The 12,510-nt window shown below is 38.2% G+C and overlaps 1 protein-coding gene and 1 pseudogene across 2 annotated transcripts in view; one reads left to right on the top strand and one right to left on the bottom strand.

Moving 5' to 3' along the window:
• Nucleotides 1–12,510, top strand: part of RAD54B (RAD54 homolog B) — an 85,335-nt gene that overhangs the window by 1,251 nt on the left and 71,574 nt on the right. For both annotated transcript variants that reach the window (XM_029923759.1, XM_029923760.1), the window contains exon 3: nt 6,909–7,077. In XM_029923759.1, the coding sequence (XP_029779619.1) occupies nt 6,909–7,077 (169 nt within the window). The remainder of the gene's footprint in view (nt 1–6,908; nt 7,078–12,510) is intronic.
• On the bottom strand, nt 3,397–4,055 carry LOC115279427 (annotated as a pseudogene).

Raw genomic sequence — 12,510 nt, 5'->3', positions numbered from 1 at the left:
AATAAACTTCTGTTAACAGTAAAAAAATAACCTCCGTGAGGGAAAGAATGGAGATTCTTGTAAAAATAGTCTAGCCAGTGTTCATTTTAGAATTACCATGTAAGTGAAAAGGTGATTTGAGAAGAAAATGTATGTAAGTAATGATTCCTATTCCTATTCTTCATGTTTCCCTTTTAATTTTTCTTTTGTTTTTTTTTTAAGGTTTATTTATGTATTTTGAGAGGGAGGGAGAGAGCGGGCGAGTGAGCATGAATGGGGGAGGGGCGGAGGGGGGGGGAGAGAATGTCAAGCAGGCTCTACACCATCTCCATGGAGCCCAAAGCAGGGCTCAACCCTGAGAACCTTGAGATCATGACGTAAGCCGAAATCAACAGTCGGACACTTAACTGAGCTGCCCAGGTGCCTCTCCTTTGTTTTTTTTTGTTTTGTTTTTTTTGTTTTTTTGTTTTTTTGTTTTTTTGCAGTAAAGTATGTATAACATAAAATTTGCTGTTTTACTTAAAAAATTTTTTTTTAATGTTTTATTTATTTTTGAGAGAGAGAGAAAGAGACGGCATGAGCAGGGAAGGGACAGAGAGAGAGAGGGAGGCGCAGAATCTGAAGACAGGCTCCAGGCTCTGAACTAGCTGGCAGCACGTAGCCTGATGCGAGGCTCGAACCCGTGAACTGCAAGATCATGACCTGAGCTGAAACCGACTGAGCCACCCAGGCGCCCCACTTTTTTTCGTTTTATTCAAGATTTATTTTTAGAGTGCGAGGCAGGGAGAGGGGCTGCGGGTGAGGGAGGGAGGGAGAGAGAGAGAGGCAAGGAGGGAGGGAGGAAAGAAGGATGGATGGATGAATGGATGGCTATCTTAAGCAGGCTCCGCGCTCAGCACGGATCCGGAAGTAGGGCTCTATCCCACAACCCTGGGATTTTGAGTTGAGCCGAAATCAAGAGTAGATGCTCAACTGACCGAGCCACCCAGGTGCCTCCCCTATTTTTTCCCCCCTAAAGTTTATTTATTTTAAGCGAGCACAGGTTGGGGAGGGACAGAGCGAGAGGGAGAGTTAGAGAATCCCAAGCAGGCTCCAAACTGTCAGTGCAGAACCCGATGTGGGGCTCAAACTCAGGAACCATGAGATCATAACCTGAGCCAAGTTGGCTGCTTAACAGACTGAGCCACACAGGCACGCCTGTGTATTTTTCAGTGTGCCAAATAAATGGCATTACTTACACTGTTTTGCAGCCATCATCACTCTTTTCACTTGAAAACTTTTTCATGACCCCAAACAGAAACTCTATAACCATTAAACAGTAATAATTCCTTATTCCATCCTTCACCTACCCCCTTGTGACCACTATTATACTTTCTCTTTTCATATATTTGACTTCTAGTTACTGTATATACATGGAATCATACAATATTTGTCCTTTATTTTTGGCTTATTTCAGTTAGCGTAATGTCTTCAAGGTTCATTAGTGTTATAGCATGTGTCAACTTCATAACATTGTGTGGCTGAATAATATTTAGTTGTGTGTATATAATTTTGCTTATACATTCATTTGTTGATGGATATTTGGGTGGTTTTCACTTTTTAGCTGTTGTGAATAATGCTGCTATGTTTACATTGGTAAACAAGTTTCTATTTGAATCCCTGTGTTCATTTTCCTAGGAATGGAATTGTGGGGTCATATGATAATTCTGTGTTTAATTTTTTGAGGAATTGCCAAACTGTTTTCCACAACTGCTGCTGCACCGTTTTACATTTTCATCAGCACAGTGTGAGGGTTCCATTTTCTCCACTTCCTCAGCAACACTTGTTATTTTGTTTTGTTTTGTTTCATTTGATTATAGTCATCCTAGTAGGTGAGTGGTCATTCACTGTGGTTTTGATTTGCACATCTTTTATGAATAGGGGTGCTGAGCATCTTCTCTTGTGTTTATTGGCTATTTGTATATCTGATTTGAAGAAATACCTATTCAGGTTTTTTGCCTGATTTTTTTTTTTAACTTTTAATTTATTTGTCAGAGCACCAGAGAACGCATGGGGAAGGGGCAGAGAGAACAGGGACAGAGGATCCAAAGTGGGCTCTGCACTGACAGCAGCGAGCCTGATGTGGGGCTTGAACTCACTGTGAGATAATGACCTGAGCTTAAGTTTGCTGCTTTACTGACTGAGCTACCCATGCACCCCCTTTGCCTGTTTTTTAATGGGTGTTGTAATTGTCTTTTTGTGGTTAAAAAGGTCTAATATTTTTTAAAGTTTATATTTGGGGGAGAGGGGCAGAGAAAGGAGGAGAGATTGAATCTCAAGCAGGTTCAGCGCAGAGCCCGATGTGGGGCTTAAACTCCCCAACCTGTGAGATCTTGACCTGAGGTGACATCCCTGTCAACACTTACTATTATCTTTTTGATTTTAGCCATACTAGTGGGTGAAGTAGTATCTCATTTGTGGTTTTGATTTGGGTGTCACTGGTGGCCAAATGTTGTTGAACCTCTTTACATGTGGTTATTGGCCATTTGTGTATTTTCTTTGTAGAACTATCAGATCCTTCGACCTTTGTAAAATTGGATTATTTGTTTTTTATTATAGAATTGTAAGAGTATTTTTCTTTAAGATTTTAATTTTTTAAGTAATCTCTACATCTGATAGAGGGCTTGAATTTAGAACCCTGAAATCATGAGTCTCACACTCCACTGACTGAGCCAGCCAGGTGCTACTAGGGTACTAGAGTGTTTTTTTTTTAAATATACTCTAGCTACAGATTCTTATCAGTTATATTATTTGCAAATGTTTTTTCTCATTTTGTTGGTTATTTGCTTTTTTTAAAATTTAAATTTAAAAATTTTTTAAAGAAGATTTGGCTGTATTTCATAGCGCAAATTGACAAAGAAAAGGGAATTGGCTCCCAGGCAAGAAGACAGCAGAGTTAGAGAATGAACAGTGGCAAGAAGCCATGACCAGAGAGATGGAGTCCTCGTGGCAGAGTAGAGTACAGTAGATGACAAAATCCACTTGGTCTGAAATATATTATGTGTGACCTCATCATAACCATTAATGCCACATAAAACTACCAGGATTATGGTGGTGTCTGCTCATTAAGAATATATACTATGTCCATTCTTGTTTCCCCTACACTTAGCTCAGTGCCTGACATAAAAAAGTTTACAAGAAATAATGAATGGATATATCTATGTTTAGAATGACTTCTAAATCCGTATCTTTTCAGCAAGATGACTCCAAACTGCAAATATGTCCATCAGAACTAATTTCTAGACTTTGGGAAACTTCCATATTTTAAGAGTAGTCGATTGTCAACTTTTAGTCCATGGGTAACACACTTCAAACTTCATCCAGCACAAATCTATTTAATTAGCCACCATGATTAATTAGTCCAGGGGGCTGTCCACACTAGGTAGAGAAGAAGCCACCATCATTCTTTCGGAGTAGCCTCCATTGGTGGCTGCCGTGTGAAGGGACACTCTGGACCCCTGGATGCTGTGGATAGACTTCTTTGAGTTGATCTAGTGTCCAGGAAGTGATGGAAGGTGGTGGAGGAGGGTGTAAAGTTTCTCCAGCGAATTGGATCTTGATGATTCCATGGGTGTCCTGGGAGGTCTTCTGATGTAAGAGTATCTCATTTTTGTTCTTGAATGTCCCTGTGTGGTGGTTGTACAGGCTGCTAAGCAGAAGTCCAGGTCATCCTTTGGGATCTCAGGATCAAAAAATTAAATACCCTGCCTCACAGAGGTGATTATGGGAGTTGAGCTGAGCTGACTCTAGGGTTCCTATTGCTGAGCAGGGTGAGTTGGGTTCTTATATGGCAGTTTCTTGGAAGCCCAGGGTTTTCCCAAGTAGGAATCATTGTTATCGAACATAGGGTGGTGGAAGGGGTCTTGGGTGAAAGGCGCTGGTGTGAGGGATGGGGGGGGGCCCACACAGCCGCTATTCTTCACTTTATAGATAGTATCATTTGTAGCACAGAAGTTATTACTTTTGATTAAGTTAGATTTATTTAATTTTTTTGATGTTGGTCCATATAATTTTGGTAGTATATCTAAGAAGATCATGAATGGTTACTCCTATATTTTGCTTTTTATTTTTTATTTTTTTAATGTTTATTTTTGAAAGAGACAGAGTGGGAGTGGAGGAAGGGCAGAGAGAGAGAGAGAGAGAGAGAGACAGAGAGACAGATTCCAAAGCAGGTTCCAGGCTCTGAATTGTCAGCCTAGAGCCTGATGGGGGTGCTGAACCCACAAACTGTGAGATCATGACCTGAGCCAAAGTCAGACACCTAACCAACTGAGCCACCCACGCACCCCATGTTTTTTTAAATGCTGTTTCTGAGGACTAATTTGACAAACCCACTAATTTACTCTTCTTTTAATTATATCAAGAAACTAAAAAAGTTATTTTTTTAAATGAGGCATTTTATAAGTAGGCATTTTTGAAATTACACAGCTATTTTAAGCAAGGCAACATGAGAAGCCTTGGCAATTAACCTTACCTTCACTTTAGGCTATTCCATTCTTAAAGTTTTGTTCTTAAAATATTTATCTTAGATTGAGTTATTTCATACTAAAAAAGTATAGTTTTGGCAACTTCAGGGGGTTTTTATTTGATTGTTCTGATAAATACAAATCTGGAACAAATTGTCAAAATAAATGTGCTTATGGGCAGTAATTCATTGAATAACATAGAGTCTGAATCTGTACTGAGATAAGTAAATAAGTAAATTGGGAGAAGAGTAAGCTCTTCCTTAAAGTGGAATACTAAATCATAATAGAAGTGACAGCGTTAGACAATAGAACGTGCCATAAGTTGCTAAGAAGTAGACTTTAAAAGTTCTTATCACAAGAAGATTTTTTTGTAACTATATATGGTGACAGGTATTAACTATGCTCATTGTGGTGATCAGTTTGCAATATATACAAATATTGAATCATTCCACTATATACTTGAAACTAATACAATGTTACATGTCAGTTAAGCCTCAATGAAAAAGAAAGTTTAGGCATATCTTAAGCCAGGGCTGAAGAGAAAACTGCCTTCAGTACTCCCATTTAAAGGAGCTTGTTAGCATATAATAATATTTGCTTACCAGTGATTTGTGGGCATAAAGGAGGAATTTTCAGTTGCATATTTATTACATGGGAGCACATTTAAGCACCTACAATATGACAGGATTTTATTTTTTACAAAATTTTTTAATGTTTGTTTTTTTAGAGAGTATGTGTGCACAGGGGAGGGGCAGGATGAAAGGGACAGAGGATTGAAAGCAGGCTCTGTGCTTGCAGCAGAGAACCTGATGTGGGGCTCAGACTCACAAACCACCAGATCATGACCTCAGCTGAAGTCCGATGCTTAACTAACTGAGCTATCCAGGGGCCCCCGTGTGACAGGGTTTTAAAGTGGAGTTAATACATTTAATACTAGTGTGCTCTATAACAAAGAGTGTGCACCTTAGTTCTCAATCCATGGAACATAACCAATCTGTGTAAATCTTTTTTTTTTTTTTAAGTTTACTTATTTATTTTGAGAGGGAGCAAGAGAGAGAAAGAGCACTGGCAGGGGAGGAGCAGAAAGAGGGAGAGAGGATCCAAAGCCAGCTATGTGCTGTCTGATGCAGGGCTTGATCCCATGAACCATGAGATCATGACCTGAGCTGAAATCAAGAGTCAGATGCTTAACTGACTGAGCCACCCAGATACCCCTAATCTGTGTAAGGGACTGGACTGGTAAGTATGAACTCTAGAAGGAAGGTTCAGGCATGGAGAACCATAAATGCCATTTACCTCCTAGATATGTGGACATTGGCTAAAACCACTTCTGTTCCCGCTTACCTGCCTTGCTTTTCATAGCAGTTGTTAACCTTAGACAGGTGTTTGTATTTACTTGTATATAAAAAAAAAATTCAGTGGATACCAAAACTAGTGTATGAATGTTTGAGGAAATAGGATATTTGAATAGATTCAAGCATCTTCTCACAACATACTTTTGTTTTTAGATGATTTTTTTAATGTTTATTTATTTTTGAGAGAGAGAATGTGAGTGGGGAGGGACAGAGAGAGAGAGAGAGAGAGAGAGACAGAGAATTCGAACCAGGCTCCAGGGTCTGAACTATCAGTAGAGAGCCTGATACTGGGCTTGAACCCATGTACTTTGAGATCATGACCTGAGCCGAAATCAGGAAATCGGTCACTTAACTGACTAAACCACCCAGGCGCCTCTGATGGTATTTTGATTGGAATTGCATTAAGTGTGTGGATTGCTTTGGTAGTATAGACGTTTTAACAATATTTGTTCTAACCCATGAGCATGGAATGTCTTTCCATTTCTTTATATTGTCTTTAGTTTCTTCCATCAGTGTTTCATAATTTTTAGAGTATAGGTCTTCTACCTCTTTGGTTAGGTTTATTCCTAGGTATCTTATTATTTTTGGTGCAGCCTACTCATAATTTTGATGCAAATCCCAGCAATACCTTTCATTTGTAAACAGTTCAGTATTTGTCTCTATAACCAACACAGTGACAGTACCATTATCCCACATGAAATATGAAGAATATTTAAGTATTGATTTTAATATTGAGAAATTTGGCAAGAAGAAAAGCACAGTTGACTCTGAGAATGGCTTGTTATGACATATTTAAAAATTCTTCTGATATGTGGTTTAAAATACACTATAATTATAAGCATAATTTTTATTTTATTATGTCTTTTAGCTCTTATAACAAAATTAAAAGTTTAATAGTTTATAATTTAATAGTTTACACTAAAATTGTAATTTTAATTTATTTTAAAATGCCTATTTCCTCTCAAGAGAGAGAAGTTGATAGTTCATATTTTAAAATAGAAATCTATTATATACAAATATGGAAAATTAGATTTAATTTCTGTGTAAAATTCATATTTTCTTCTTTTAGGTTGCTGCAAATAAAAATACCTTTCTTCAGTTACAAAATAATCCCCAGATATGCAGTTTGAATCTGCCTACTGAAGGAAGTGCTAGAGAAATTAATCATGGGCATAATAACAGTGGGAAACACGGTCTTGAAGCATCTGTAATGGCAACATTAGATCCACCTCCTAAAGGTAAGACTGCTTTTTATTGATTAGGTTTACACTTGACCAGTTGTAGTACAGTATTATTTAAATTGAGTATTTTCAAAATTGAATGTTTTGTTTGAAACGTATTATAATATCCCTAGGTTCTTGGCAATTTATATTTTGTTGTCATTTCTTTTTTCTTTCCCTCCCCTCCCCTCCCCTCCTTCTTTCTTTTGTTCATTTATTTTGAAAGAGAGTATGTACAGGGGAGGGGCAGAGAGAGAGAGAGAGAGAAAGTATCCTAAGCAGGCCTTACATTGTCGGTGAAGAGCCCAATACAGGGCTTGAACTCATGAGATTTCAATCTAAGCCGAATCCAAGAGTCAGATGTTTGACTGACTGAGCCAACCAGGCACCTTATGTTGTCATAAATGATTGGATTGATAGCCATATAATTCAAATCTTGTACTGTAGAGTAAGTATCTAAGGCTGTTAATTGTAAACTTGTTGCTCAAATGTGGTCTTTTCCTCAAATACCAAAATAAATTGTGTTTAAAGATTTGATTAAAAATTTATAAAAAACCATGTTGGGGCACTGGCTGGCTTAATAGTTAGAGTATACAACTCTTAATCTCAGTGTCATGAGTTTAAGCCCCATGTTGAGCATGGAGCCTACTTTTAAAAAAGTAAAAAAAAAATTAAAACCATGTTAACAGTGCTAAGTTGGAGAGGTGAACTTGAAATAAATAAACTTGTTAATTCGTAATAGTCCATGGAGTACCTCCAAATCAGATTTGTATTATGAGGGTACGTAATTGAAGGAGAACCAAGGATTTAACAGATGTTCCCTCCCTGCATTGTTGAATTGAGTTAAAATAATGATGTTGTTTCTTTTTGTACCTGTCAGAGATTAATATTTTACAAGCAATTAAAAAACTAGAATTGTTTGCTAGTGTTTATTTGGCCTTGTGAAAGGCAACATTTAGATTACATTTTTCCAAATGACATTTTATTCGTATTTTGGTTGAATAAACAGATTCAGGGAGAGAGCCCCATCTGCTGGTTTTTAGAAGAGTAATTGCCATCCTCGAGATACCAGTGCAAATCAGTAAGATTCCTTAAGCACTTCCTTTTGAAGGAAGTTCTAGAGCTTTGTGATGATTAATACATTTTATCTCTGAATAGGTTAATTTCTTGGGGGAGGAAGGAATGCTGTGTTTACCCAACTGGCTAGGATCTTTAGTTTCATTTATGTGCTCCTTGTAACTTTTCAGAAGCTGTTATTGGTGTCAGGACAAGGTTGAGAAGGGCTTTTGAAGCCGGATCTAGGGATCTGAGATCCCTAGAGACAGTTCTGGCTACAGCACTTTAGCTGCTGTGCTGTCTCACTGATTTACTCTCTCCTTATTTCTTTTTTCCTTTTCTCCCTTCCTCTTATTTTCCTTCAATCTTTGTTAAGTGAATATCCTGTTTTCCCAGGTTTTCTTCTCTACTGTCAAGCCTGTGGCAGATTATGATCCATGTATGCCTTTTTCTATTATGGTAGCTCATCTCTTCACCAGAGAATGATATTTAGATTCTATAATACATTCTGTGTTACTGATTTGCTGCTTTATTTTTGTTCTATAGTTTCTCACTCTCTAACCTGCTAAATATGAGAAGGGAGTTAAGAGTTAAGATAAATTGAAGAGGGAGTTAATTTACTCAACCTTTAATCCCTTAATCCCTTCTCTGATTTAGTACATTCACTGGACCGGGGAACCTTTGCCAACCTCCTGACACCCTCCTGCCTCTCATTCAGAGAGAGGTTAATTGGGGAAAAGAGCATTGTGAGAAACATCTTGCTTTTTGTGGTGGATTATTGGAGAAGGATGTTGTGTGTGGAAAAATACGGAGATGAAAGACCCATGTAGTATACATTCACCTTTTCACATCTTTTTAATCCTACACATAATCCACCTTGAAGTGAGGTCCAAGTCTCTTTGTCCCAGTTAAAATATTTTCCCCCATCACTTTTTATTTTGAAAAATTTCCTACATGTAGAGAAGTTGAAAGAATAATTATTTTCCTAAATTTTGCAGTTGTTAATCTTTTGCCTCTCCCTCCCTTATATGCCCATTTTTTCCTCTGGATCTTTCGAAAATAAGTTGCAGATATCATGCCACATCATCTCTAAATACATCAGCATATATTTCTTAAAATTTCTTAATAATTCATAATATTTAATATCTACTTTATCAGTAATATCATTTTTGCATGAGCTGGTTTAAGTTTGGTTTTTTTCTCAACTGAAAATTCCCTGCTGAGTATATTTTCACTCCACTCAACTTCACTAAGCACTTCAGGTCTCTTTATATCCCTGTTCCTTTGCAGATAATAGTCCTTGTATGAGGATGAAGATTTAGATCTACCCACTAATGACTTTACCCATGGCTCAGGGTATGTGCCTTATTTGGAGGTTGTGCTAGAAGGGCCCACTCTGTCTTAAATTTTTTTTTTGTCTACAGCCTCTACTGTTTGCCTAGGCTTGAGAAAATTAAAGCCTGGAAGAGGGGAAACAGTATTGGTTGAATTTTGTCCCCTAAGAGGATGTCTTTAAGTCATGACCTCTGGTACCCTGAATGCGACTTTATTTGGAAATAAGATCTTTGCTGTTGTAATCAATTTAAGATGAGGTCTTACTGTGTTAGGCCCTAAATTACAAGCCTAGCGTCCTTGTGAGGAGATAGGGAGACACAGAAATACAGAGGGAGAGACCATATGATGATGAAGGCAGAGATTGGAGTAATAGCTGCAAGCCAAGGAGCATCAAGGATTGTTAGCAAACTACCAGAAGGTTTCTAGAAAGAGGCAAGGAAGGATTCTCCCCTAAAATCTTCAGAGAGAAAAAGACTTTGCTGACACCTTGATTTTGAACATCTGGTCTCCAGATTTTGAGAGAATTAATTCTGTGGTTTAAGCCACCTAGTTTTTGGTACTCCTCAAAAATTAATACAGGAAGCTCTAGACCTCCTGATATTCAGAACTGTACTTACTTTCTTTAGAAACAGAGAAATTGTCTCATTCTTTGATTCCTTCTCATTCTGATGAACTATAAGGTGAGATGTAATTCTCCCTCAAACTCTTCAGCCACACTATCTTGTACTATATTTTATTTATTTACCTGACTCTGTTTCACTTAACGTGAGAACTTTCTCTTGTTCAAGTTTTTAAATTTTTTTTTATGTTTTATTTAGTTTTTTGATACAGAGAGAGACAGAGCATGAGAGGGGGAGGGTCAGAGAGAGAAGGAGACACAGAACCAGAAGCAGGCTCCAGGCTCTGAGCTAGCTGTCAGCACAGAGCCTGATGCGGGGCTTGAACCCACGAATGTGAGATCTGACCTGAGCCGAAGTCGGAGGCTTAACTGACTGAGCCACCCAGGTGCCCCTCTTGTTCAAGTTTTAAAACAATTTTTTTTAAACTTTATTTACTTTGAGAGAATGAGCACACGTGGGGGAGGAGCAGAGAGAAGGAGAGAGAGAATCCCAATCAGGTTCTGCACCATCAGTGCAGTTGGATGCCCAACTGACTGTGCCACCAGGCACCCCTCTTGTTCAGGTTTTAAATCAAATAGTATGAATTCAAAAACATTTTATGACTGAATGAAAGGATCTTGGAAAAGTTATAGTTAAGTCTTTTGGGTAATTCCTTTGGCTTTGAAATGCTTCAGAGAAGTCAAGTAGTCAAGAAGCTACTGGAACATTATAGTTTTCAGAGTTTGGTGATATTTGAAAGAACAGTTCCAAAAAGTGGAACAAAAGTCATATTGTAATAGATAACTAGGGAGTGGAGACTGGCAAATGAAGTTCATGAATAAAAGTAAGTGAAGTATGTAAAAATAAATTTGGTTGTGGAGGGAAGGAATAGTATCCTGAGAGAGAGCAGGGGACCAGAGGGTGGTAGTTGCTGTTTGTTTTTGTTGTTTTTAAGATTTTATTTTTTAAGTAATCTCTACACCCAACATGGGGCTTACGTTGACAGCCCTGAGATCAACAGTCGCCATGGTTGGGGCAACTGGGTGGCTTAGTTGGTTAAGTGTCTGACTCTCGGTTTTGTCTCGGGTCATGATCTCAGGTCATGATCTCATGGTGTTTTGGGTTCCAGCCCCACATCAGACTTGGCATTGACAGTGTGGAGCCTGCTTGGGCTTCTCCCTCTCTCCTCTCTCTCTCTCACCCTCCCCTGCTCACACTGTCTCTCTCAAAATAAATAAACTTTAAAAAATACAAAAAAAAAAGAGTTGCCCTCTCTAATGACTGAGTCAATGAGTCAGGAACGAGGTAGTGAAGAGGGGAAGGTTATGCTATAAAAAGGGAGTGATAAAATCTCTCTCTGGTGTGGATATTAGATCAGTGTTTTTCAGTTGGGTTTGAAGTCTCTGGAGATGGTTGGGTGTATTCTCGGGGGTTTATAAATTCTTAGAGAAACTTAGAATTTTGTATTTTCTTTTAACTGAGGTGAATAAATGCATATAAGCATATGCTGGATCTTTTAGATGGCCACCTTATATAATTATTACAAGTTTTCATGTCTTCAAGTGAGAACAGGGCTGAACAGAATGTGTTAGTGGTCTACTCCTACCACATGCAGCTTTTATATATTCACTTAAGATGGTCAAACAATTGACCCATCATATGTCCTGTTGAAAAGAAAGCTTGTGGAAAAACTGTGCCAAACCTGTTGGCACTATATTCATGTCATGAATAACAGTTTAATTCCAGTAAGATATTGCCGAAGTCTAGATCCAGCAGGTCCAGGGGTCCCTTAAAGGATGGACAGTGTTGGTGTGAAAGAGAGTGATGAGAGAGCCTCACGTTTCTTTCTTGATCACCAGGCAGGCATCTCTGCTCTGTCTGCTTTGGTGTCTCTTTTTATTGATCAAGCAATAACACGACATCAGAAAATAGGAATTGTTTACAGTGACTAATTCTTAGTGATAAGATGTTTTAATCACTGGAAGTGATGACATTAGAAAAATAGAAATTTTTTATAATGACTAATTTTTTATGATAAGAGCTTTAATCATTGAAAGTATACAGAGAACTATCATTTATTTTTGCATCAGTCCCCAAGATTAAGAAAGTGACGAACCTATCTCATTTTGTATGGTTGGTTTTTTGCCAATAATTATGACTTTGTTTTTGATTAGCAAATTACAGCCAAGTTATGTAACGCACTTAACAGTGAGGTTGAGCAAGTCCCACAACCAAGAACATCCTGTTGGATGTCTTCAGCAAAAGACAGGATGATATACATATCATTTAAGCCAGTAAAGCTAAGATTAAAACATAGGTCAAGCTGTACACAGATAGGCCAGAGCCATTTCATTGGCTCACAAACCACGAGGAAAAGAATGCTTGTTAACAAGTTGTTTGAGAAGCGCTCTCTTTGATGCAAGCACACTGGGGGCCCTATGTGTGTTGGCCTTGGACCTGG

The sequence above is a fragment of the Suricata suricatta genome, chromosome 15 (genome assembly GCF_006229205.1).
Source record: "Suricata suricatta isolate VVHF042 chromosome 15, meerkat_22Aug2017_6uvM2_HiC, whole genome shotgun sequence".
Taxonomy (NCBI): Eukaryota; Metazoa; Chordata; class Mammalia; order Carnivora; family Herpestidae; genus Suricata; species Suricata suricatta.
This window is presented reverse-complemented; position numbering and strand designations above follow the sequence as displayed.